Source organism: Etheostoma cragini, chromosome 14 (genome assembly GCF_013103735.1).
Source record: "Etheostoma cragini isolate CJK2018 chromosome 14, CSU_Ecrag_1.0, whole genome shotgun sequence".
Classification (NCBI taxonomy): domain Eukaryota; kingdom Metazoa; phylum Chordata; class Actinopteri; order Perciformes; family Percidae; genus Etheostoma; species Etheostoma cragini.
Window position 1 is genome coordinate 154,887 of NC_048420.1, and position 16,863 is coordinate 171,749.

Genomic DNA, 16,863 nt, shown 5'->3' on the forward strand with positions numbered 1-16,863 from the left:
TCTGACTGGATGGAATGCGTTTTAAAGAGTTAGTCTGGATTCACCATCAAGTCAACTCCTGTGTTTTCTGAGGTATAATAAAGAGGCTGGTAAGGCTGCATGATTATGGCCAAAATGATAATCACGATTATTTTTATCAATATTGTGATCACGATTCATTATCACGATTATTTGTTGATTTTAACCAAAACAAAATTTTATTGTCACATAGGCTGTTTATAACTGCTTTCACATCCATATTGTGCAACATTCTTCTTATGTTGAAGTTGTATGTTGTTTAGACATACAGCTGCAACACATGGAAATAAAAATTACCTATCTGAAATAAATAGCGTAGAATTAATAAAAAAAAGAAAATTATCTCTGAGAAAGCTCATTCACTTGTTTTCAACAATAACTGATTAAAAGAGCTAGGGAGAGAGGGGGGGTGGGATGGACGTACTCACAGAGAGACGGCTGACTCATTATGAATGGGTCCAGCACGGGTTGAATGGGGGGCAGTGGAGTGACACACGTCGTGTGTATGAAACGTCTGTATCGTCACTGCGCTGCATTTTTATGACCAATGATATTCTGACCATGGTCCATATCTCTTGCAGGTCCAGCAGCTACGTCTCACGCTGTTACTCTACCAACTGAAGTTAGTTGCATTCAATAACTTCTTCTGTGTTCTTCGCCGTGGCGGCCGCGATGGCAGAGTTACCACGGAAACACTGGTACAAATACAGGTTTGCCCCTCATACTTAATATACAGCTGTGTTACTAACAATATACAGCTGTGTTAATAATAAAATAAACAGCTGTGTTAATAACAATTAAATCTGTAGACAAATGTCAGAAGTGTGGAGCGGCCCCACTCTGTAGCGGAGTTGTGGGTAGAGTAAGAGGAGAGAGAGCAGAGGAGAGATACTAACACAGGCACGGCTTTACAGAAGAAGTGGGTCATGTAACGCAAAATGTCAGTCAGTCAGTGTTTTCTTTCTTTCCTTCCAATTTCGGGTCTGTCAGTCACAGGCTGTGTCTCAAATCATGCACTTACAGAAGTACACTTCGTGCACTACGTACTGTCTTGCATAGTGCGTAAATTTTGACAGAGGAGTGTTGTCTCAAATCGCGCACTGCCATGTGCACTTACCGGAAATGACGATCCCATTTCATCCCTTCTTCTGTATAATTGGGAATTTCACCAGGGAGAACATTCCAGCCTGCTATTATTTTTCGTGAAAATTAATTCCTGCTTTGTATTTGTTACTTTAACAAAAATAAATGTGATTTTTATTTGCTCCGTGTCACGCCAGGATGACGACAGCGACGCCGCCGTCATGCCCCCCCCCCCTTAGCTGAAAACTGTACAAACTGTATTGTAATATTCCTTCTTGATACTGCACTCTTTTAAACTAATTACTTATACCTATTCTTTGCAGTCCACTCTTTTATGTATATGCTTATGTTTCTGCTCTAAAAATAAGTAATGTTAATATTTATTCATTCATAACATTACTGTTCATTTTAATGCTCAACGGTTTCATGAGGACATCCGTGTGGCCCAGAGATAAGACTGTTGTTGTGAAGCATTACCCATACAACTTACCTAATAGACAAAACATCATTACATATTTTATATAAGTTGTATTTTTGTTCTAAATTGTCTTCATACATGACGATACAATAGTGAAAGGAGAAGGAACATAATTGACATTTAAATAGATCCCATTCCTCTATTCGTATATGCAACATTATATGCTTGCAACAGTCATGCAACGTGTAATACAAAAGGTAACACATTTAAATACTTTTAATATAATTTTATTTAAAAAATGTGCTTGTAGTTCTGCAGGCCCCCCCCCCCCCAGGCTGTAGCTAGTCTGACGGGGACAGGGACCTGAGGGGGACTTCAGACTCTCCAGGGGATCCTTCTACGGTCTGATGGCCATCGTCGCCCCTAAATGACGGACCTTTAATCCTCGTGTGTCCCTGAAGAGATGGGTTATACAGGATATTCATCAGGGGGAGGCAGTATAAACAGTATAAACATCAGGTGGAGGCAATAACAGCGGATACGTTTTAACATAACACTACTGTTAACGTTACCGGCAGACAATCAGCTGATCGCTATTTCGCTGTACATTGGAATATGTAGAACTTGATAAGATCACACTTCTAACACTAAAATCTTCTAAAGTGGGACGATAGTTTAACACAAACAACAATACACTACAACACATGTAACGTTAGCTTAGAACTTATTTGCCAATATGGTTAAACTGCCGCTGTTAACTAGCTAAGGTTGGCTTGCTAGCACGTCAAATTACGGTACTACTAAAGGTTATAATTCGTGGTACGAAAATCAGTACCGACTGTAAAATTAACCAAATATACAAATATAGGTGCATTATATGTTGTACAGTATAGCAAAAAGACTCACGTTCAACTTTGTATTGCTCCGTTGGTCTCGCTATCGCTTATTCGGCCGCCATTATCAAAAGTTTTTCAACTCTTGGTAGCTCCGCCCCTTCCGCTAGGTAGCCAAGATGGCGACCGTTGAGTGTGGAAAGTGTTCATCGATCTACACTCATTTTTTTGTTAGTTTTGAGTGCACCATCCGGGTATTTAAGTACACTTAATTTGACCGCACTTCGACAATGTGAACGCACTATGTACTCAAATAGTTAGTATTTAGTACAGAAGTGCGCGATTTGAGACACAGCCACAGTGAAAACCGGGGACATTTCCGGGGACAGATCCAGCCGGGGACAAGTCGTCAAAATCGGGGACTGTCCCCGGAAACCGGAAAACTGGTAAACCTTGAGACCAACAAATAACCGACTGCTATCTGTTGAGTTTTCTTCCTGTCCCTTTGTCCTCTGTGACTGTCTCCATCTAAAAACTAAGCTGCACGGTGCAGGGAACAATTCTGACTGGCTCATGATCAGACAGGGGTTTCCTGAGAGGTAGATTGGCTTTGCAAAAAAAAACAAATGGAGCGTTATATGAAATGACACATTTAAAAGGTTGCTCGATCAGGCAAATTTGATCATGGGAAGTCAAAATCATGGTTGGGTTTAAAATTTTATTAATTGTGCAGCCCTATCTGGTGGCTTATTTTAGGCAAAATCCCAATACAGACTATAGCAATATCCAAATCACAAAAATTATGATGCAAAAATGATCATTCCCTCCAATGCCGTGAATTATACCAGTCAAAAATAACCAGTCTCCTATCATGCAATCCTAATTAAAGCATAACATTAGTGTGACTGTGACAAAAGTAAAGCCAAGCATGTTTCCTGTGACAGATGAACTACCTTTAGCAAGTTTTATGTTCTTATTGTACAGAAATGAATGGAAAATACTGCAGCTACCTTTGGTAGCATAGGTATGGAAGGGAGTAAAGATTGAGGGTGGTGGTGGTGGTGTAAAGCAGGTGAGAGCTGTACAAGGTGTAAGAATAAAACAGGGTTCCACATTCGGCCAGTGAGAGAGCAAAGCTGGCTGAAAAGATGGAGAATAATTAGGATTTCCATAGTTCCATCTCCATCGTTTTCTTCAACTATGTACAACTACATAATTCCTGACAGAGTCATTGGAATGAATAATCCACTTGTGTGCTTGTGTGCATCTGTCTGTAAACGTCGAGACAGTCTTACTTTGAGTCTCTGGGACGAGAGACGAAAGGTCTCCACCAAGTCCAGTTGCTCTTACATTTAACCTTCATTGGGAAATAGAGCTGCCAACATGTATGGATTAGTTGTCAACTATTAAACTAATCACCAACTATATTGATAATTTATTTAAAAAATGTAAAGTTAAAATTCTCTGACGTCAGCTTGTTAAATGTGACTATGTTCTAGTCTCTTCTCTCCTCTGTAACAGTAAGCTGAATATCTTTGAGTTGTGGATAAAACAAGACATTTGAGGACATTATCTTTTTTTTTTTTTTGAAAACAGCAATCCTCATTCATCAATATTTTAGAGACATTTCATTCCATGTCTTTTAGCTGACGCTTTTATCCAAAGCGACTTACAATTTTATTTACAGTGTGTCAGAGGTTGCACGCCTCTGGAGCAACTAGGGGTTAAGTGTCTTGTTCAGGGACACAGGTATCGCAGTGGAATTGAACCTGGGTCTCCCACACCCCCAACGGCATGTGTCATATCCACTGTGACATCACCACCCTTAATGTAATGTATAGAGACCAGACAACTAATCAATTTATCCACAAAATCATCAATGTGTGCGGCCCAGTCAAATTCAAACACTTTGTTTACAACGATTATCTAAAATAGCAGTGTGCGCTGTAGCATTCCGTTTTCTGGAACTGGAAATAAGGACCTAGTCCACACCAGACGAACGTGTAAGAGTCCACATACTTTTGGCCCAATGGTTAAAACTGGTGAAGCCCTTCCATCAAGAAGTGTTGCAAAGTTTAATTATCAGAGACTTCTTCTAAAGAAAAATGTAAGAAATATTTTATAGTCAAATATTTTTCTGACAGCAGCTTTCAAGTGACACGCACTAAGTCAACTGTGTGCTTTCAAAGCTAATGGCACTAACAGCATGACAGCTTTCTAATATTCCACAGGCGGGGGAGAGCATGTTGAGGATATACAGCTATTTCAAAACTCTGACATGCTTCATATACCGAGATCAGTGGCAACAAAACCAGAGGAATACAACAACCTTGGTTCATCGTTTCAGCCTGCATTGTTATCAAATGACAGCGTGCTGTTATTATAATCCCCTCTGGTTACCAGCGCGGAGCCATGAGCGCTTGGGGCTCCAATCCTAACTTCGGTTGGTACCGGGACTAGAAACAGCAACAGACTAGAGCCCGACCGATCAAGGACTTTTAAGGCCAATACCGATAAAAATATTTGATTATTTAAAAACATGATATATCAGCCCACATATATATTAAACAAAAAAAATCCAGAAATGCGTAACAAAAAATAAACCCCATCACTAACAGGTTGCTGTGCATCTCCGTCTTTTGTTGTGGCCTGTGAGCCGGTCGTAACAAGTTGGGGGCTCGTTTGAGGTAATTTGGTTAAGTTGAGCCAGTCTATTGTTCTTTAAATGTTAAGTTGTACTACTGTCATGTGTAATATAGTTTGATGTATAAATCAGGGAAACGTAAATGCTCATTTGCATCCTAAACCCCCAAAATATAAATTGGCTCAAATTTTTTTTATATGTTAATTCTATTATACTAAGTATAGGTTTTTGTCCGGAGGTACAGGTTGTTCATCCAAAAAAAATAAACCCTCATCCTGTCCTCGGGGTCATATTTGACCTATTTTCAAAAAGGTTTGAAATCAGAAATTTGGGTTTCCTTCAACCAAATTGTAAAAAAAACGTAGATGGTTCCTTAGAACGCTCCTCACAAGTTAAATTACTGATCAGTTCACTATTTTCATTGAATTTGGGTGTTTTAATTTCATAGCATTTTAAGGAAAGAAAAAGACAGACAAAGACATTGTAAAAAGTGACAAAAAACGGGACAAGTTAGAAAACATAAAAAAGTGACAAGAAATTTTGGAGAAAGCTTCAAGAAATTGGTTAAAACAACAAAAATGTCACCAAAAAATCAACAAACAACTTTGGGAAAAGTGACAAAAGTGTTTTAAGAAGGTTTTTAAATCAGGGTTCGTACACCTATTCCAAGGTCTAATTCTTTCAAACACTTTCAAGGTCCATTTTAAAAGCTTTTCCAGCACCTTAAACCACCATAAATTACACACCATTTCATAGTCAGAATTATTGTTTAGTATTTTTGATACATTAAAAGACATAATGCTATAAACAGACCAAATGGTGTTTTATAATAGAATAAGGATCAGATATTTAAGCAAAACACAAGTTTTATTTTCTAAATGTATCAGTGTCTAATTAGACTTTGCCTGCTATCTAACCTTGGATCAGAAATATTTGACAGGCCTTGGTTTTGGGACCCGTTCTGGATATATCCAAAATAAAAATAGCCTATATTAATTTAAAAAAATGTATTTCATTGCCAAGACATATACTTTGGCTTGAATAAGTTTACAGACTCATGCTAAAGGTAACTTAATCAGGATGCATAGTTTCCTAATCCATGAAGTAACTGCCCTTTAAAAATCTAAATCAATAAACAATAAACAATTTCTCACGTTGAACTCACGAATGCCCGGCCCGTTTATTTTACAGGAAAAAAACATATCAGCAGAATAAGGCGCTGAACCTAATTCCAACCCCATAACGTCCCACATCATCACGCATTCCCAACATTTAACGGGGCCGTGCTCCCCGAACAGTTAGCATTACCTGCGGTGACTAAGGGCAGTAAATTACAAGTCTAATCAAAAGGTGTGTGGAACCACACTTAGCAACATGGTGAATTATGTGTGTCACATTCACTACACATACACTACTATAAGAATTAAACATGGGAGGGTGTAATACTTAAGACCCCTGTATTTTAAGGAAGGAAACTTTTAATTATAGAGTGGTCTAGACCTGCTCTGTCTGTAAATTATAGAGTGGTCTAAACCCGCTCTATCTGTAAATTATAGAGTGGTCTAGACCTGCTCTGTCTGTAAATTATAGAGTGGTCTAGACCTGCTCACTGTAAATTATAGAGTGGTCTAGACCTGCTCACTGTAAATTATAGAGTGGTCTAGACCTGCTCAGTGTAAATTATAGATTGGTCTAGACCTGCTCACTATAAATTATAGAGTGGTCTAGACCTGCTCACTGTAAATTATAGAGTGGTCTAGACCTGCTCTATCTCTTAATTATAGAGTCGTCTAGACCTGCTCTGTCTGTAAATTCTAGAGTGGTCTAGACCTGCTCTATCTGTAAATTATAGAGAGGTCTAGACCTGCTCAGTCTGTAAATTATAGAGTGGTCTAGACCTGCTCTACCTGTAAATTATAGAGTGGTCTAGACCTGCTCTATCTCTTAATTATAGAGTGGTCTAGACCTACTCTATCTGTAAATTATAGAGTTGTCTAGACCTGCTCTATCTGTAAATTATAGAGTGGTCTAGACCTGCTCTGTCTGTAAATTATAGAGTGGTCTAAACCCGCTCTATCTGTAAATTATAGAGTGGTCTAGACCTGCTCTGTCTGTAAATTATAGAGTGGTCTAGACCTGCTCACTGTAAATTATAGAGTGGTCTAGACCTGCTCACTGTAAATTATAGAGTGGTCTAGACCTGCTCTATCTCTTAATTATAGAGTGGTCTAGACCTGCTCTATCTGTAAATTATAGAGTGGTCTAGACTTGCTCTATCTCTTAATTATAGAGTTGTCTAGACCTGCTCTATCTGTAAATTATAGAGTGGTCTAGACCTGCTCTATCTGTAAATTATAGAGTGGTCTAGACCTGCTCTATCTGTAAATTATAGAGTGGTCTAGACCTGCTCTATCTCTTAATTATAGAGTGGTCTAGACCTGCTCTATCAGTTAAGTTTTGAGATAACTCTTGTAATGATGTTATATTATAAATAAAATTGTATTGATTAAAGTACCTCAAAATACTGTACTTCGGTAATGTACTTAAGTAAATGTACTCAGGTCCATTCCACCACTGATCACGATCAGAGAAAGTGTGTGTCTACATCAGGTCAGACAAGTGTCATATATGCACCAAATTGAAGATTAATATTAATCTGTCACTGTCTCCTGAGGAAGTGAACCAGCGCTCCACCGCAGACAATGGAAGCCGAGTTGTGTTTGAGTCAATGGTATCTACAAGCCAATAGACAGGGTTGGATTTACAATTCTCTCATTCAACCCATTCTGCAGCGTCACTTTCTTCTGCCTTATTGCTTTCATTTTGTAAGATCTTCACGGATATACGGTACCTCTGGAACACACAAAGTCTAGCTGCGATTAAGAAGGAGAGAGAGAGAGAGAGAGAGAGAGAGAGAGAGAGAGAGAGAGAGAGAGAGAGAGACAGCATGGCCAATTCCCCCATGAAATCCACACATTGTTTCGCCTCAGCCGATAGGGGATTCTTATCAAAATGCCGCCAGGACTATCATAAAAGGATGTGGTGATTATTGAACACACACACACACACACACACACACACACACACAGGCTGATATAATGTGTCTGGTGTGGGGGCTATTTACATAACCTTCCAGAGTGCTTGTCACATTCAATTAATTACTCTGTTGCATGGTGACAAAGATGATTAAAAAGAATGATGAAAAATATTTTCATCTTCGTACGGCTTCAAAGAAAACTAGCTAAGTCCTTTCCAACCTCCCAATCGGCAGGCGACCGCTCTACCACTGAGGAGTATAGATTATGGTCTAGACTAGATCATAGAGTGGTCTAGACTAGATTATAGAGTGGTCTAGGTCCTCCTAAAAACTAAATGGGGCCGTTCCTTTGAAGCGAGGCTCCGACTCTGTTGTCTTCCGTCCTGCAGTCTCGGTTGATGCTTCTGAAAAGCAGCTGAGGACTCACTTGATCAGTCTTGTGTTTTAACTTTGGGTGTATACATTTTAATCTTTGATTTGATTTATTTACCTAATCTCTTGCTTGCTTACTTACTGTTAGGGTCTTACTGCACTGTAACAATTTTATCATGTGCAGCACTGTGTGACTTTGTCTGTAAAAGGTGCTATATCATATAAACATATTATTACTATTATTATTATTATTACTACTACAACACTATGGTTCCTTCCTTCTTGGTTAGTTTCTCTCTACTGACAGACCTGATTGGTTAGTTTTTCTCTCTACTGACAGACCTGATTGGTTAGTTTCTCTCTACTGACAGACCTGATTGGGTAGTTTCTCTCTACTGACAGACCTGATTGGGTAGTTTCTCTCTACTGACAGACCTGATTGGTTAGTCTCTCTCTACAGACAGACCTGATTGGTTAGTCTCTCTCTACTGACAGACCTGATTGGTTAGTTTCTCTCTACTTACAGACCTGATTGGTTAGTTTCTCTCTACTGACAGACCTGATTGGTTAGTCTCTCTCTACTGACAGACCTGATTGGTTAGTCTCTCTCTACTGACAGACCTGATTGGTTAGTCTCTTGTCTCCTTTCTCACATATGACTGAGGTCTCCCGACTGCAGCCTAGCTCCTTTCAGTCATTCATGACGGATCCTTTCAGCATGGACATTCTTCAAGGAAGCTTCCCTTTACACTAAAATGGCCTTTTCTACACAAAAATGAAATGCCTGTGAAATTTCTTCCCCCCCCGTCTGCTGTCGGGCCATTGGTCAGGAAACATAAAGGGTTGCTTTGGCCAGATTAGCGTTGTCTTTGAGATCACAGAGCCAACAAACAGAACTGCGGCATGCCAATGAGATCCCTCTGATTGTGTCAGATGTAGTACTGCCATGGAAACAGGTTTCTGTCACTACACTACACTGTGATATAGTACTACAGAGGAAATACTGTCATGGAAACAGGTTTCTGTCACTACACTACACTGTGATATAGTACTACAGAGGTAATACTGTCATGGAAACAGGTTTCTGTCACTACACTACACTGTGATATAGTACTACAGAGGTAGTACTGTCATGGAAACAGGTTTCTGTCACTACACTACACTGTGATATAGTACTACAGAGGTAGTACTGACATGGAAACAGGTTTCTGTCACTACACTACACTGTTATATAGTACTACAGAGGTAATACTGTCATGGAAACAGGTTTCTGTCACTACACTACACTGTGATATAGTACTACAGAGGTAGTACTGTCATGGAAACAGGTTTCTGTCACTACACTACACTATGATATAGTACTACACAGGTAATACTGACATGGAAACAGGTTTCTGTCACTACACTACACTGTGATATAGTACTACAGAGGTAGTACTGTCATGGAAACAGGTTTCTGTCACTACACTACACTGTGATATAGTACTACAGAGGTAATACTGTCATGGAAACAGGTTTCTGTCACTACACTACACAGTGATATAGTACTACAGAGGTAGTACTGTCATGGAAACAGGTTTCTGTCACTACACTACACTGTGGCTGTGCACAGCGTGGTTGAAGAATTGTTCTATTGTGACAGGTGAGAGGCTTAACCTCCATTTATGAAACTGTCTACAAATTTTTAAAATCTTTTTAATGAGTTAACATAATGAGCCAGCAGGTGCTGAACATGTAGCATTTGTTTTTGTTTTTTCAAAAATTACAAAAGAAGAGAAACAAATCTTTCAGTAAACCATGAAAACAATGGATGCAGCTTTTCACTTGAGGTGTATTGTTACGGTCTTTCCAAAAATAAAGCTTTGAATTAGGGCTGGTCGATACGGAAAAAATCAAATATTGGATTCATTAACTACTAAAATTTGGTATAGAAAAACCAGTATCTGTCAATCCTTAAAGTAAACAACACAGAAAAGGAAGCAACACCATCATAAGAGCACAGAAAGACATCGGGATTGGTACTGGAAGAGTAAACACCGGGTCGCTGTGACCCAACTCTTTTGCATCGGGTAGAAAGAGTTTGGGCGAGTAAACCCAGCTGTAGCCTCCAGGCCTGAGAGCTTCCATGCATCAATGAGCTTTCCTGCTTTCTCTGGCCCACAGGAAAGGCCTGGACTTCACCGTTCAGAACTTCAGAAGTCAACCTTATTGAGTAGTGATCAACCAAATTTATGTATTTTTCGCTTTAAGGTGTATCTGCATCGGCGGATGCGCATTATTTACAGACAGGCGTCCACACCAGCAGCTCTGTGTTGCTACTGGAGAGAGACCCTGTAGTTCATGTGGGCCCACGCACTGCCCCTTCCCCCATAGCAGAGTGCTGGAAGAAGGGCTGGGCGATGTGGAGAAAATCAAATATCCAAACACATCGATGTCAATACCACAATGATATCATAGTGTTGACTATTGGTGCTTTCACAACATTTTTACACATTGAGATTTTAAATAAACAATCATCAGTAATGTAGATATTTAATGAATAAGTGGGTAAAGGATAATAACAGTTACAAAAGTCTGCTATGTGCAGGAAATGACCTCACTTTACTGGAATGCAGCCTTTAAAGTCAGGAAAAGACACCACTTATGCCATATTACAATCACAATATCCAAAATCTAAGAAGATTTCTAGCCGCATATCACAATATCGATATAATATCAATATATTGCACAGTTCTAGCTGGAAGCCTGCTCTTCAAGACAACTGTAAGTTTCAAACTTCCAAAGCATCTTTTAACTGTTTGACTTAGCTGAAATGTTGCCATACATATTGAAAGTGGAAACACGTTGCTCTATATGTTTTTACAACTATAGCTAAGCCAGTGTGTGGGTCCACATGAAAGATGCTAATGCCCCTGCTAAAAACTGCTTGCCGTTGCATTTAGGGAGCCGTTATAGGCTACCCGTATGCAGGTAGCTGTTAGGAACACTGGTCACAGGATTAGGTAATGCCAGTTTTATTCAGCGACCACCTGGCTGAGGTTGGGACGCGTGTGGTATGTGTCTGTGTCTGTGTGTGTGTGTGTGTGTGTGTGTGTGTTTGTGTGTATGTGTAATTGTTTTATTAATGCTTACATAGTAAATTGTTCTTTTTTGAATTTATTTTCAGAATTTTAATTATGCTTACATGTTTATTTTCAGCATTTTCAGCACTTAACTTTTTTTTCCTTGTTCCACCTTACCTGGTTGTACTAATTGTTAAATATAGTTTTTTTTTTAAGTTTAATAAATATTCCTTTTTTAAATTGAGGCTTGTAATGTTTGTTATCAACGTCTCATTTTTATGATGTTAATTAAGGGCTCCAACTGTCGGCTCAAGAAAATCAGCAGCCCGTATCGGGCATCGGCTAAGGCTGATGAGAAACAATGGGTACGAGCATCTGCACTAAAAAGTCCATATCGGCCTATCCCTAGTACTGACAATACCAAATGCTGAATCAACAAAACCCCACACACAATCCAAGCTTTTACTCAGATCTTGACGGGCAGGAGCGTACCCCTGTCTTTCACCACACTTGGAGGAAAATGAAACCATGCAAACCGGTGGAGCCACGGCACAGTGCCTATCCCACTCTCGGGGAACACTGTTGATACAATGATCCTAATGGTAAACACTTTCAATCAGGTCAGAAGCACAGATATAAATATATTGAGTTTTCCCTTGAAACCCCCAAGTCATTTTAATGCATCAGACTATCTAGAAAGTCCATTAATTAGGCTTCAGCCTGAGAAAACAGTGGTGCAAATACACCATAGTATTCTACGCATGCTATTCATTTGACTCACTGAGCCAGCACAATCCATTCACACAGCTCACACACACACACACACACACACACACACACAAAAGTGCCTCAGGTGTCGGGGGAGAATAGCCCTTTAAAAAAAACACACAATGAACAGGCTCCTACCTGCAATTTGGCGGCGGGTCCAAGGTTATCTCTGCAAGCTCTTTCTGGATTCTGAAACGAGAGACAACATCTGTGTTATATATAATCAAAGTCTTACACACACACACACACACACACACACACAAAGTTAACTCAAGCTGTAAGTATATGTAAACTTAATACCTCATTGATTTTCTAATGACCTCCTGAACACGGGAATGAGTCCTGTCACGTAAGATTAACAGGCGGGATCCATGTATGCATATTATTATGCATATAAACAAACAATCCTAAATTGATATTGATGTCACAAGGGCATCGGATAAAGGAATCATATGGCATCATTAATTTAGCAGCTGATCGTTATCCTGCCTCAGCCGTCACACTTTCAGGGAGCTGTTGGGAGCATTTCCACACCGGGCAGGCACAGAAAAAGGGTTTAATGAATAGAAAGAGAGAGGTCCCATTTCTCCCTGGTTAAGTGTTCATTCCATTACTATGTTAGTGATTTGCCAACAAGGATCTGGTGGCCAGGTGTTATCCGGTCACTCAGTCAGCTGTGAATGCTGATGTTATCCTCTCTCCATGACTTTTTCACAGTGGTTTGACAGATGTACTGTGTGTTTCCATGCTTTTTACACAACTTTCTGTTGCAAGCTATTAAAAGTGCTTCTATGACCTTAAATATTTCTTTTCTTCTTGGTTTGTTAAGAAGCAAGGGTTATTTCTACCATTATAAGCCGGATGAATATGGAATCAATGTAAGCATTAAAACTAACTAATTCTCAGGGTTTGACAATAAGGGTTGCTCGATGGCCCGGGGCAAGTTAAAAGCAACTTTGGGCAACTAAATGTGAAAATTACATTTAATGTATGTGAGTATGTCACATTGCATTTGTTTTTGATTGAGATTTTTTGGAGGGAGGACCCCTAAACCCCCCACCAAATACATGCACCTATCTCCAGAAAACTAGGGAAAACACTTGGTTGCTTTTTCCAGAAGGTTTATTTTTCTCTTGCTGTTGCGGTTAGGTTGAAGCAAATACAACACAGGGCGACTGTGGCTCAGTGGAAAAGCGTACGCCTGCCAATCGGAAGGTTGGTGGTTGGATCCCTGACATGCAGTCCAATGTCAAAGTGTCCTGAGAGTGTTTATTGGCCACAGTGTGTGAATAATGAATGAATCCTGTACTATGTTAGAGAAAAAAAGCGCTACTTAAGAACAATCCATTTCCGATGAAATATGTGGAAGGTTTGCATCTTGTGTTCCCCATTTTCCACTCTTTAACATTAGCATCCAGAAGGTCTGATGAATGTGGCAGCTGACTCATGAGTTAGACTCTTAAGCGTTGTCGTTGTCACGGCGACACGGCAAACAATTTTAACACCAACGGTGGAAGCAGAGAGATGTTAGGGTAAATCGCAGCCAGCAGAGGACCCCCCCCCCCCTCCCCCTCAGACAGGCAAAGATAGCATGTGGGAATGTGGAAGTTATTCACTCTCGAATCACTCCTATGAAATTAGTTATGACACAAGCCTTGAAAGACTAACATTAACATAACGCCTTTCCCGACCCCCACAGTGTGGATGTGAAAGTGCTGTATGGAACAGCTAATTAAACACAGCAGGAAGGATTAGCTAGCTCAAGATTTAAATCATCAAAGCACTTGAAAAATTGGCATCTAGGGAGAGCTAGAGTGAAAACTATTCCAGAATATTTACTCATAGTAGGGCTTTTTTTAGGCACATATACAGTGAGACGGAATATGCTCTCAACTATCGAGGATCGAAAAAATTCCTTGTCATTCAATACCCAATGTCCATGCCTAAGGAGTAAATCTCATGAGCAACAGGGAGCAAATTAGAATGCAGCATGCTTCTACCAAGATCTAGTAATGTCTGTGATTGGCTGTCTAGCATTACACGTCGTAGAGACACGCAGGATAAAACTCTACGTTATACAGACAGACAAGGCTCAATTTCTTTTTGTTTCATAAAATTGGTATGGAAAAAAGGATTGTTTAGGAACCAACATAGAAGGTGCAAGCCCTTAACTGTAAGAGTGTCATTTTTTATCCATACCTGCTATTGTGTTATTTAGACAAGGCATCAACCAGTTAAGAAAACCATCTTGCCTCAGGATCCACATGGTAGCTGTTCTGGAGCTTTCAATCAAATACCATGATTAGTTTACTCGATTCTTATCGAATTCTATGTAAAAAGAATTGTCCTTCAGAGAAAGCACTTCTTGGCCATGTTGGCTCACTTAAAAGCAACTGAGCAAATATCCTGCTGAAGATCATGAGACATGAGCAAAAGCCCCAGAACTAGTGCTAAATGAAGGTCCTAACAGATTGTTTGCTCAACGGCTGCTGAACTTCAAAACTGAATAAATGAAATGTGTAGATTTGAAACGTGATATACTTATCTAAATAATGCCTACTGGAACATCTGTCTTTTTTCAGGGACATGTGGACCCACTAGTTAGGAAGAGGTAAATGGTATATGTCCAGCATTTATATAGCTCTTTTCTAGTGGTAAGCTGGATTTTTGGTTCTGCGTTGAATCCACGCATTTGTTACCTACGTAGGTTGGCATAGATATGTCGTAGCCTGATGTGCACCCCCCCAGAAATGTAACAACAACAACTGTGATTGGTCCGTTTGGCTGTGGCTTGGTAGCGTTGCATCCCCCCCCCCCCAACTCATTTCCTGGTTCTCCTTCTCCAAGAACAACATGAAATCAAAGAGAGGGTTAACTTCTTCTGCAGATGTACCACCATGGTCAGAAAGACACTTTGTTCGTCTCTGTTGGAGCCTCTAAAGTTGCTACTTGCTTAAAAGCTAATCCCTGTCACTCTCTCACTCACTCTACCACACACTCGCCACACACAAGCATATTGGCTCTTTATTCTCTTAATATTATCTCTCAAGAGATACCATCAAACAATGTTCTCTTGTTAGCCATAACAAGTATGAATCCTCACAACAGTGGGTCACTCACATAGGCTACGGAATAGGCTCTGCAGAGTATGTACAACTATAAATGAGCATTTAGCCAACACTCAAAGTGCTTTCAGAGTGCATCCAGAGAATTTGAGCAGAGCATGTGGGCAGAGCGCGAGCCAGCAGGATGCTTTATGTCTTCATAGCAGATACAATTTCTTTTTAAAGATAAACTTTAGTCTTTAAAATTAAATCTGATATTTATTGCTGCAAAATCAGTTTGTCTAGGGTGTACAGTTATGTTGCAGCCTGATCATCAGATCTGGCTGAGCTGGTGGTGTCCCACTTACAAAGGGCACATAAAGTGTGCTGCATCCTCACAATCTCACAAGTCTGGACTCTGGACATTCCGCTTGCCAAGTGCAAATTCCCATGGATGCAAGTTCAAACACTACCCATTCTCCATTATATTGACAAATAAAAACCATTCCATTTGTTTTCCTTTTCCTTTGAATCTTGTCTTCAGCTCACTTTCATGCTATAACTCAAAGTGTTCAAGGGTTCTATAAAACAAAATGATAATAATTGACTACTCATATTGATCTTGCTGTCGGTTTACTCAGCTGTTTTTTAGCTGGGACAAAAGAAATTTGCTGTTGAAAGGGAGAGGAGAAAGACAAGCGGTCAATGTTGACAAGATGTTTCAGCATCAACATGGAGATGAATGGATGTGCAAAAGTCACACGGCAAAGCAATGTGAGGCTCATTTACATTACACTACCACTGTGCTTGAGGGGAAAGGTGTGAGTCTAATGTGTTCAAACGCTCTCTTACTGTACACTGTATGTACTTGCTCTGTAGAATGGAAGAGTTGTAGGCGATTAGGGCTAATGACAGGTGGACTGACATGCTACAAAAATCTTTTCATGTCAATTAGTTACAGCGGGCCAATATTTCAATATTATATCAATATTGTGATTTGAGACTAGATATTGTGTTAGATTTTGGATATTGTAATATGGTTTTAAAGGCTGAATTACAGTAAAGTGATGTAATTTTCTGAACTTACCAGACTGTTGTAGCTGTCACAGTCCTTATATCCACATTACTGATGATTAGTTATCAAAAATCTCATTATGTAAATATTTCTGAAAGCACCAAAAGTCAAGACTACAATATCTTTGTGGTATCAATTTCAATGTATTTGGTCAAAAATATTGTGATTACTGATTAATAAAATGTATAAAAATAAAAACTTAAGATAAAAAACTTAAAGTCCTTTGAACAAAAACACTTTAACAAAAATCAAATGAGAGTCGTCCCAACAGGGACGTTATAGATTGTCCTCTGTTGGACGGACTATGCAACGGCATCACTAAAAGGGACGTTGTAGAGCGTCCTCTGGTGGACAGACTATGCAACGGCATCACTAAAAGGGACGTTGTAGAGCGTCCTCTGGTGGACAGACTGTGCAACGCCATCACTAAAAGGGACGTTGTAGAGCGTCCTCTGGTGGACAGACTGTGCAACGCCATCACTAACAGGGACGTTGTAGAGCGTCCTCTG

At 39.7% G+C, this 16,863-nt stretch overlaps 1 protein-coding gene across 2 annotated transcripts in view; it reads right to left on the reverse strand.

Annotated features, from left to right (window-relative positions):
* Nucleotides 1-16,863, reverse strand: part of LOC117956522 (ubiquitin-conjugating enzyme E2 E2-like) — a 72,257-nt gene that overhangs the window by 43,988 nt on the left and 11,406 nt on the right. For both annotated transcript variants that reach the window (XM_034891598.1, XM_034891599.1), the window contains exon 3: nt 12,374-12,424. In XM_034891598.1, the coding sequence (XP_034747489.1) occupies nt 12,374-12,424 (51 nt within the window). The remainder of the gene's footprint in view (nt 1-12,373; nt 12,425-16,863) is intronic.